This window comes from Raphanus sativus, unplaced genomic scaffold (assembly GCF_000801105.2).
Source record: "Raphanus sativus cultivar WK10039 unplaced genomic scaffold, ASM80110v3 Scaffold3589, whole genome shotgun sequence".
In the NCBI taxonomy this organism is placed as follows: domain Eukaryota; kingdom Viridiplantae; phylum Streptophyta; class Magnoliopsida; order Brassicales; family Brassicaceae; genus Raphanus; species Raphanus sativus.
In genome coordinates, this window is record NW_026618895.1 from 1 (window position 1) to 10,463 (window position 10,463).

General features: G+C 40.3%; 3 protein-coding genes and 1 non-coding gene across 6 annotated transcripts; 2 read left to right on the forward strand and 2 right to left on the reverse strand.

The window, feature by feature from the left end:
- Positions 1-608: 608 nt before the first annotated feature.
- On the reverse strand, positions 609-690 carry TRNAS-CGA (transfer RNA serine (anticodon CGA)). Its single transcript has one exon. It is a non-coding gene; the product is annotated as a tRNA-Ser (tRNA).
- Positions 691-821: 131 nt separating this feature from the next.
- LOC108844428 (transcription initiation factor TFIID subunit 15b) lies at positions 822-4,034 on the forward strand. Of its 3 annotated transcripts, none has more exons than XR_008942102.1 (7): positions 822-992; positions 1,107-1,224; positions 1,344-1,905; positions 2,044-2,194; positions 2,281-2,359; positions 2,813-3,052; positions 3,193-4,034. XR_008942102.1 is itself a non-coding variant. In XM_057001404.1 (6 exons), exons 1-6 carry the CDS (start codon positions 917-919, stop codon positions 2,925-2,927), a joined length of 1,101 nt encoding a protein of 366 aa, XP_056857384.1. In that variant the 5' UTR covers positions 822-916; the 3' UTR covers positions 2,928-3,155. The 3 variants fall into 3 exon arrangements, 1 of the variants encoding a protein (XP_056857384.1); XR_008942103.1 differs by having other exon boundaries at positions 3,196-4,034; XM_057001404.1 differs by lacking the exon at positions 3,193-4,034 and having other exon boundaries at positions 2,813-3,155.
- Positions 4,035-5,790: 1,756 nt separating this feature from the next.
- On the forward strand, positions 5,791-8,465 carry LOC108845528 (cation/H(+) antiporter 24-like). Its single transcript, XM_018618724.1, has 2 exons — positions 5,791-6,090; positions 6,204-8,465. Exons 1-2 carry the CDS (start codon positions 5,791-5,793, stop codon positions 8,463-8,465), a joined length of 2,562 nt encoding a protein of 853 aa, XP_018474226.1.
- A 244-nt stretch (positions 8,466-8,709) lies between these two features.
- Positions 8,710-10,459, reverse strand: LOC108846522 (F-box/FBD/LRR-repeat protein At5g18770-like; the record flags this gene model as incomplete). The annotated part of the gene is made up of 3 exons (XM_057001405.1): positions 8,710-9,238; positions 9,325-9,456; positions 9,548-10,459. Coding segments are annotated over 3 exons (1,392 nt in total), but the record flags the coding sequence as incomplete, so codon positions are not given.
- Positions 10,460-10,463: the final 4 nt, after the last annotated feature.

The window sequence follows — 10,463 nt, forward strand, 5'->3', positions numbered from 1 at the left end:
TAAACGGACACGAACCAGTTCTCAGGGAGGTCATTTTCTCCACCGGAGACGATGTTAACAACGGAATCCATTACGCGGCTGCTGCTGACGTGGCGGCCAGCGGTGACCGGAGAGGGGAAGAAATCGAGACACACCGAATGTATGTCTCCGGAACATCTAACGACCTCCGCGTTGCACTCTCTGTTACTTCCTGTGATTAATATTTGTTTGTTTCGTTTTTGATACTACTGACACATTTTTATTTGATATAAATTAGCAAATGAAAAGAATTTGAAACGTGCAAACTAGTACGATGGTAGATGGAATTGCTGATCATGCATGTTCAAATTTTACCATTTTATTTGCCGGAAAAAGAGACTAGTTCCGAAACTCTGTAACGTCGATAATTGTTTAAAACTACGATGAAAATAAGAGGACTCCATAATCTTTTTAACTGCAATAAAACTATATGATAACACACATGAAAATCAGCTGACAAAAAAACACACACACTGGAAAATCACATTGCGCATTTACACTAGTCACTACAAGAGTAGGTGATGTCAGTTTACGTTTGTACTTTCAGGAAACGCAAGAAAAAAAAGGCACAGTTTTTTATAAAAATAAATCGTCGACAGCAGGATTCGAACCTGCGCGGGCAAAGCCCAATTGATTTCGAGTCAATCTCCTTAACCACTCGGAAATATCGACAATTTGTTCAAATTGCAAAACTAAACGTTATTTAAAATCAATATTGTCTCATGTTCTAAGCGGTGATTGTTTCCTTATTTGTTTTCCTTTTGACATTTTTACGTTGGTTTCCTTTTTATTAGTGAAAAAAAAAAAAAATAGCAAAAAACGCGACAATCTATTTTCTAACGTCTAAAAAGGCAGACAATTAGTGTTTGGTCTGATTATCTATCGCAAACCCTAGGTCATGTCTGGTGTGTACAATCAAGACGGCGGCGATGGTCGATACGGTGGTCACGGCGGTGGAAGTAGAGGAAACCGAGGTATGTATGTGATTTTTGATTGTTCCAAATCTGAAGAATTTGTCACTTATGATTCTCTAGATTTCTTTATTCCTTACTTGCATTCCCATCTCTTAATTATTTGACTCGATTCAGCTGGTGGTGGATACCAAGGAGGTGATCGCGGTGGAAGAGGAGGTGGCGGCGGCGGTAGAGGTGGTGGTGGCAGAGACGGTGGCGGGAGAGACGGTGACTGGCGTTGCCCTAACCCAAGGTAGTTATTGCATAAATCTTCGTTTTTGCTTAGGATTATGAAATCAAATTCTCTGAATCTCTTTGCTTGCTAGAAGTATGTTTTTACACTGGAAACTGTTTTTCTATATATATATATAGTTGTGGGAACGTGAACTTTGCAAGGAGAGTTGAATGTAACAAGTGTGGTGCACCTGCTCCTTCTGGTACTGCTGGTGATCGAGGAGGGAGCCGAGGTGGAGGTGCCAGTGATCGTGGTGGTGGTAGGAGCTATGAGAGTAGTAGATATGATGGTGGCAGTAGGAGTAGAAGTGATGGTGGTGGTGGTGGCTCTTATGGTAGTAATAGTCAACATAGGGATAATGGTCCTACACCTCCACCTATGGCAGCTATTCCATCCTATGATGGTTCTGGCTCTTACCCACCACCCATGGGGTATGAAATGGAAGCAGTTCCCCCGCCTTTAAGCTATGCTGGTGGTCCCCCTTCATATGGTGGTGATGCACCGAGGGGTGGTAGAGGTGGTGGCTATGATGCTCTTCGACTCCAGGAACCTAGTTATGGAGATGCGCCTGCTGAAAAAGTCAAGCAGTGCGACGCAAATTGTGATGAAACTTGTGATAATGCTAGAATATACATCTCTAATTTACCTCCGGATGTGACCGTTGATGAACTCAAAGATCTCTTCGGTGGCATTGGCCAAGTAATAACACTGGTCTTTTACTTCTGTTGTTGTTTTTTACTTCTCGGAATAAGCTGTTTCCATCCCTTAGATTCTTGATTATGTATTTGTCTATTGGTGTGCTAATTGGGGGTGCACTTCCTGATGGATCTATCATAGGTTGGAAGAATCAAGCAGAAGCGGGGTTACAAAGATCAGTGGCCTTATAATATCAAGATTTACACTGATGAGAAGGGAAAGAATAAAGGTGACGCCTGCCTGGCTTATGAAGATCCCAGCGCCGCACATTCAGCAGGCGGTTTTTTCAACAGTAAGTACCGTGGCGTGTAACTGCAGTCTAGTTTATTGGATCCCGTAAAAGTTCTATTTGATGAACGGTGGTTGATTGTTTTGTAGATTATGAAATGAGGGGGAACAAGATTGGTGTAACGATGGCAGAGAAGTCTGCGCCCAAAGCTCCTGCTTTTGACCAGAGGTAGCTTTCTTGATTCTTTATTACTACTTCACATTTTCTCTCTCGGTACTATTTAGCTGTCACCACGACTACATCGTATAGGTATAGTTGTTTCTAAGAACTGCATGGGCCTAGTTTTTCTTTTGGAGGATCTGCTTAGTATACTTGTCTTGTTATGACAGAAAGAGTAGGATAGGAATAATCCACGTTTTAAGCATATCTTTTAGTTTTAGCTATGGCTGCTTTTGATTTCTGAAGATTTACTTTGTTCATGCTTCTTCCAAACATAAATTTTGGCTATATATGAAGTCTGTTATAGTAATTCCCCTACTAAGTTGCTTTTTTTTAGTTTGTCTTCCATGCTTTACAAGGATCGACTTTCTTTTCTTGTGATTAAGTCATTTCATCTTTAGCAGTGGACTTATTTTTATTAGTTGGTACGTGGTAATAATGTGGTCCTTGTAAATGGTGCAGAGGCGGTGGTGGTAGAGGAGGAGGTGGCTATGGTGGTGGAGATAGAAGAAGAGATAACTATGGCTCAGGACCAGACAGAAACCATCATGGGGGAAACCGGTCTCGTCCATATTGAGAGAAAGAGATAGAATCAATGAATCAATCAGTTATGGGTTATAAGAGTTTGTGTGTGTGTAAGGGGGGAAATGTTATTATATGAATCAATCATATAATGGAGAGATACCAAACAAAACAAAAGAGGTAGGTTTTTTGTTCACTTTGACCTTGAACCTTATTTTCCTTGCCTTTCTATGTACTGTTTCTTTGGGGATCCTATTATTTATGCATATGCGTCGTTCGTTTTTTCACAATGTGAATTTTGTTTTTTGTTTTTTTAATAGAAGGAAGTGGATAGTTAACTCCAAAATTCTTTGCAAATTGGTGGGTAAGGGTCATGATGATTTCAGGTGAGTGCATTAAATCTTTTTTTTTACTTCTTTACAAGCACAAATCACTTTGATGTTTCTCTTTCTGAATCTTCTTTTTGACTCTGTTCAACACAAACAAACTATGTTTCATCTTGTAAATTTATCACTCTTTTTTTAGCAACATATGTTACGTGAGAAACCAGCTACACTTGTGTCTAGAGCCTTAAGTATGCAGTTGTGAAATTTAGTGCTAACTAGGTCGGTTAAGACCCTTTTGGCTATAGCTAGTTGATGATTTAGAACAGGAGTGGCGTTTTTAGGGCAATACAAAATTACAAATAGTTCATTATGATACAATTTGGATCTTAGAGGCTAAGAGAAAGGAGTGTCTGTAAAGTGTTAGATGTGCCTTGATAGTTGATACGATAGTTGCCAATTGGAAATCTTGTTGAGATCCAATATTCTTTGGAATGATAATGGATTTCGTAATTTTCTTGATCATTTCCACTGAGAATCCTGCTTCTGAACGGTGTATTTTCACCGGATCAATCTCTCCGTCTACCACATTTTCTTTTGGTTAAAGTCTCTCCGTCCACCACTTGGCGCTGTTACATTCTCCCGCGAGTCCAACATTGGATGTGATATAGAGGCCTGGTGGACGCTTGTAAGAATCAGTACAAATTTACAGCCTTCAAACCTGTGTAAAAATCCAAATTTTTTATCATTATGTTATTATTAAGACCATACTTATTGTTTGTCCAATCACGAGCCATACTAGATTTACAAGTTAATATTCAAATGTCTGTAAGACCAAATTTGTGATTATTTTGCTTCTCACTTTCTACATAACTTCCAGACCAATTAAACTTTAGTCGTTCATTTATTATTTCTTCTTATACCTAGCTAACATCTGAAAACAATACATTGTATGAATCACATGATGTATTCCTCTTCAACTAAAAAAAAGAGAAATATTACATAAATTGTAAACCTTACCCGTTACCATCTCTTTTAATCATGCACAATGAAGCTAGGAATTAAGATGTGCATACACATAAAAGTAAGAAGAAGCCATAGAACTCAGGATGGATAGCGCCAATATATAGACAAACATTTCTAGTATCGGTGAGTCATGGCGCTATCCCTCCTGAGCTTTACAGCTACTTCTCAACTAGACCCCCTGAGATTTGCATGCATATGCATCTTCCTCTTTAGACTCCATGTGTTATATATATGTAATGTGATGTTAAAGTACTGGTCGTGGATCACGTTGCTGTATATTTATAGTATTTTATAGTCTCAAGTACCCAATAATGTACGAATCTTTCTAATATTAACCACATGTTTAATGCATTCCCATACCCACCACAAATGTTTTTTATATTATTTACCAAAAAATAGTAAGCTGAGAGAAGATATCATTCATGATTTCATGCTGGAGAGCGTTAGCATATATTATAGCACAAGATTCGTTATTATTCTTTTTCATTAAGATTACATATAATAAACGATGATTTATAGGTTCGTCTTGGACCATTACACTTCGTAGGATTATATGAAAGTACTATTTAACAATGAAATTCTTCTAGATATATAGTGTAGCGACTGCGACCGGCTCCACAATACAATAATGTTTTATACAATAGTGTTTTGGTAGCTAAGCTTTTATGTTCTCTACGGCGCATAACTCAGCACGGCAACAAATCGTCGGTTGGACCACCAGACACTGAGTATGTGGAAGAACGCAAAAGCGATGATGCATTAAATATTGGAATGTGGATGGATCTATATTTCTTTCATTTCAAAATATAACTTATGACAATAGAGTAATGTCATTTCAAAATATTATTTACGACAATAATGTTATATATACAAGAAAGGGAAAATACTCATATAATGGAGAATGAACACATCTATATCAGGAAGTGCTACTGCATAATTGAAGGAATTAAGTGATATTTTCCAGTGTTCCAAAGAAGTGACATTTTCCACATTAACCTTGCATGTTCCTTAACACTGTAAAGAAAATAGAAACAAAGCTAGGAAAGTTTGAGTTGTTCAAAAAAAAAACAAGCTAGGAAAGTTTAAATCTATACACATTTCCGTTTTTCTCAGTTTTTTCAGCATTTCATATGAAAAGAAACATACTTTAATTTACACTTTTCAAAGTCCAGATATTTTCTGACAGAAAGAATAAAAGAGAAAAGCATAAATATGTATTTGTCTTTTGAAATATCTGATAAAAAAAAAGAAATCCAAAAGAATGCACTTCAATTCGATGGATTCTCTAAATATGTTAAATATACATCATGAACGTAGATACCACAAAACAAAAGCTGTCAGAAACTACAAGAAAATAGAGTTATTGTGACGTATTTTTGAGACAAAATAGTAAACACTTAAGAAGAAAATAAAGAGTAAGCAAACACTAGAATTGTTCCCAAAATAACGCATGTCCACATCTCTTTCAGAAAGAACATCAATCTTGGATCTAGTGTCTTCTTTCTCTGTAGTGAGATCACTATCGTTTTCCTTTAGATAAAGCAAACGTGATCTGCAAGAATAGTTTACATGGTAAGATACTTCCCCAACAACAATGACCAGATTCTCCTGCCAGTCCATCTCGGGTTCTGGCCGGAGAATCCAGACACAGGCGGCCAGGTCAGCACTCGAGCCTTCTCAGCCAGACTTCCAGTGGTGTGCCGGCAGATTCACAGTAAGCAACCATTTGGAATGTTCAGAGGCGAAAATGCTATGAACTATGCATTTTCAACTTTTTTGCTTGAAGCAGTTATTATAATTCTTTTCATCAAAACCACTTGCTTCCTCCTACGACCTCTACGTCAACCACGTATCGTCTGCGAGATCATTGTTCGTATCATTAATCCTTTTACTATAAATTTTTTTTAAAGTCTTGAATTTTATTGAATATAATTTTTTTTTTAATATAATTAATAAAAGAATGGTTTTACGTTTTTTTGAAGGGTGGAATGATGGTAGGACCGTCGATGCTAGGAGGAAGCAGAAACTTCAACTACTACGTGTTCCCACCTATTTCGAACTACATATGTGCAAACTTGGGACTAATGGGCTTCTTTTACTTCTTCTTCATCACTGCAGCCAAGACCGATGTTACATCCGTTGCAAAGTCCCCAAGAAAGCACAAGTACATTGCTGCAATAGGTGTTGTAATCCCTGCGTTTTGCGTTGGGGTCACAGGGATGGCCATGCGTCACAAAATGGATAAAAACATGAGGAAGATATCGTCCATTGGAGCTATTGCGTTTGGGTTAGCTTTCAGTTCTTTCCCTGTCATCTACACCATCTTAAGAGGCATGAACCTTGTCAACTCCGAGGTGGGGAAGTTCGCCATGTCGGTGGCTCTTCTTGGAGACATGGCAGCGATCCTGGTGCTTACTTTTTTCGAAGCCATGATGCATGGTGACGGAGGAGGAGCCATGGCTATCGTTTGGTACCTTGTATCGGTTGTGATCTTCAGTGGTTTTATGCTTTTGGTTGTGAGAGGAGCTCTTGAGTGGGTGGTTGCACAAACTCCAGAGGGGAAACTCGTGGACCAAAACTATATAGTGATGATTCTCATGGGTGTTCTTGTCGCTTGTTTCCTCACGGACATGCTTGGTTTGTCTATAGGCGTGGGACCCATTTGGCTAGGGTTGGTTGTCCCTCACGGTCCACCTCTAGGTTCCACGTTGGCTATTAGGAGCGAGACTTTCATTCATGAGTTCCTGATGCCTTTCTCCTTTGGTTTGGTGGGTTTGAACACTAATGTTTACTTACTTACCAACGATATTTGGGACCAAGAGCTCTCTCCCCTCGTCTACATGGTCATCGTTGGATTCATCACTAAGTTCATCGCCGTCGTTGCTGCTGCTGTCTTCTTTAAAGTCCCTACTAGAGACAGTCTCACTCTCGGTCTCATGATGAACTTGAGAGGCCAGATTGATATGTTACTCTACTTGCATTGGATAGACAAACGTATCGTCGGTTTAGCCGGTTTCACTGTTTTGGTTTTGCAAACGCTTGTGATTACCGGTATATCAACGCCTCTTATCAGCTTCCTTTACGATCCAAACCGTCCTTACAGGATCGTCAAGCACCGCACCATCCAGCACACTCCACCGTCAACCGAGATGGGTTTGGTTCTCGCCGTGTCTGACTACGAAGCATTGCCCGGTTTAATCACGTTCCTTGACCTAGCTTACCCCACCACAAGTAGCCCTTTTGCTATATACGCTATCCAGTTAGTGGAACTCATGGGACGAGCTTCACCGGTTTTTATAGAAGAGAAAGACGTTGAGGAGGAGGAGGAAGAAGAGCATCATGAACGTATCCGAAGCAGACGTGTTGACAAGGTGCAAAGCGCCTTTAGGTTGTACCAAGAGAATAGAGATGAATGCGTAACGCTTCACGCCTACACTGCTCATGCTCCAAAGCGTCTAATGTACCAAGACATTTGCGAGCTAGCGTTGACCAAGAAAACAGCTTTCATTCTCTTGCCTTATCAGAAAGAGCGTCTCGACGATGCTGCACCTACAGAGCTACGTAGCTCCGGGATGTTGTCCGTGAACGCGGATGTCTTGGCGCACACGCCATGCTCGGTTTGTATTTACTACGACAAGGGACGGCTTAGAAACGCGGTGTTTCGGTCCTTGGATGACCAGCAACGTTCAAATTCTTTGAGCCGTGTGAGACAAGAAACGTACCGTTTTGTTGTTCTGTTCCTAGGAGGGGCTGATAACAGAGAAGCTCTCCATCTAGCCGATAGGATGACTGTGAACCCGGACATAACCTTGACGGTGATCAGGTTTTTAGCGTTCAACCACGAAGGAGAGGACGAGAAGGAGAAGAAGCTGGACGATGGGGTGGTGACGTGGTTTTGGGTCAAGAACGAAGGTAAAGATAGGGTTAGTTACAAGGAGGTTGTGGTCAAGAACGGTGCGGAGACTTTAGCTGCGATTCAAGCGATGAACGTCAACGACTACGATCTGTGGATAACGGGGAAGAGAGAAGGAATCAATCCGAAGATTTTAGAAGGGCTTTCGGAGTGGAGCGAGAACCACCAGCTTGGAGTGATAGGAGAAACTGTGGCTGGGAGTATATTTGCGTCGGATGGTTCGGTGTTAGTGGTGCAGCAACAGGTGAGGAACCGTAAGGGTGGTGACGCTTTCTTGAATGGCAAGTTTGATTATAAGAGTTTAGTGTCTTCTTGGTCGTGTTATAGATGATTTGTTTAGAAAGTTTTTATACTTGGTTAGGTTTCTTTTTATTTTCACTAAACCTTAGTTGTGAAAGGTGGTTAGATGAAGTGAAAAAGCTTTAGGGTTTATTTATTAATCAAAAACTATTTTTTTATACAATGAGTTTTGCGAAATATTTAAGGAAACAAAAACGAATATAATTAAATACTAACAATTACCAAAGCACTTGTATTGATTACAACTACTTTTTAGCTGTCTTGTTGACGGCAGACTCAACAAGTGCTACATACACATAAACTCTACGTCATTATCAAATGGCTTATAATCAAACCAAGAACATGATATTAGCGATAGAAACATTCTAAGTGCATAATCTTGAGACAAAAGTTTAATAAAGAGACTAAAAAAATCACAATCAAACCAAATGATCAGTCTTAAAGCCATACCAGCCTTTAGAACCTATTGGATTTTACATAAACATACCCAGGCCATGGTTTCGGAGTTGGAACCACTGGAAGAACTTCGAACTGAGACAAACTACAGCGCCTTGAGTATGTCATGAGTCGTTCCAAGACACCAGGCTTGTGTTTCTCTCCAGTAGACTCATGATTCAAACGTAGCACGAGTTTCTTGAGTGTCTTCGACTTCTTCATAAAGTATCTAGCCAATCTCAGTTCAGTAGCAATCTCCGTGACCGGGCTTTCCATTTCAACTGATTCAAGGGACGACACCAAACAACGAGGCAGCGGCACAGTGGAGAGTCTACTACTCCTTGCATACGGAGAATCAATAACCAATTCCTGCAAAAACACAAATCAGACAGAATTCAATAAAAACCAGGACTAATCTCAGAACTTGAAAGGTTTATTAAGGCAAAATTGTTTACCAAGATCAAGTGTTTCAGATTGGGGCAGCTCTCAAGAACGGTTGGCAATAGATTAGAGGATGAGTTTAAGCACATAGTGGCACGCAAACGAGTCAAGTCATGAAGTTTGGGGATTGGGTAAATATATATAAACTGTAAGCAAAGAGAAGAGCACAAACAAAATGAGATTAATAAAAGAAAAACAAAACACTATAATTGGATTGTCATGAGTTTATTATATTACCTCCAGAGTTTTCCATGATAAGGTCATATCTTTAACACATGAAAGATTCTTGACAAGATTGCAGATGATCTTTGTTTCCGACAAGTAATCACTCATCAGGTCAAACTCGACACCAATATCAACCTTGAAAGACTCAGCCACACTGATTATCTTAAAGCTCTTGAAATGGTAGTAATCCATGAGACTCAGACACTCAAGCTTCGGGGTGTCGATCACAACCGAACATCCACGAACGTAAAAAGGCTCCACAACCGAACGTCCACGAGCGCACAAAGGCTCCACTCGTCTTAAAGCGAAGCTCTTTAGCGAGAGCGACCGGACACGTAACGCTACCACAGAATCATATTTACTGAGGCATATTTTCAAAACTTCTAGGACAGGAGAGCAGGAGATGAGAGCCTCTGCGGCCGCGTCGCTAGGGAGAATGACGTCTTCCAAGAACATGATCTTGAGACAGGGCAAGGAGAGAGACACGAACTCGTTCAGGCAAACAAAATGGAGCTTTAAGCATACCAACGCCTCGCACGCGGAAAGAGTTAACCGGATGTAAAGAATGATACCATGTCCAAACTTATTCTCGACTTGGAAACGTTCAAGCTTCCGCATATCCAACACTCTACCGAGACACGGCACGTAGAGAGAAACATCGCTGTTAGAGGCATCATGGTCGATGCTTAACTTGAAGTCACGCAAGTAGGACTTGCCTTGGAAAGCAAGAAACTCGTGGATGAAATCCGTACAGACCTGGTCGTTTGTGAAATCATAGGTGTCTAGTTCTAACCTAGGAACCCATTTCCAGAGATGTCTCCATCTAGAGGACAAGACACTTGTCCAAACAGCTTGCTCAGTGGTGAGAAAGCTGAGTATGTGACATAACAACGGTTCGGGTAATAAGCTTATCCTATCTTCTCCTCTG

What these genes read in the sequence shown, in the direction of transcription:
- LOC108844428 (XM_057001404.1), top strand. Translation starts at nt 917, where the DNA reads ATGTCTGGTGTGTACAATCAAGACGGCGGCGATGGTCGATACGGTGGT. An exon ending in TGGAAGTAGAGGAAACCGAG is followed by an intron (nt 993 to 1,106) that starts GTATGTATGTGA and finishes GACTCGATTCAG; the next exon opens with CTGGTGGTGGATACCAAGGA. An exon ending in AGCAGGCGGTTTTTTCAACA is followed by an intron (nt 2,195 to 2,280) that starts GTAAGTACCGTG and finishes ATTGTTTTGTAG; the next exon opens with ATTATGAAATGAGGGGGAAC.
- LOC108845528 (XM_018618724.1), top strand. Translation starts at nt 5,791, where the DNA reads ATGGTAAGATACTTCCCCAACAACAATGACCAGATTCTCCTGCCAGTC. An exon ending in GTATCGTCTGCGAGATCATT is followed by an intron (nt 6,091 to 6,203) that starts GTTCGTATCATT and finishes GTTTTTTTGAAG; the next exon opens with GGTGGAATGATGGTAGGACC.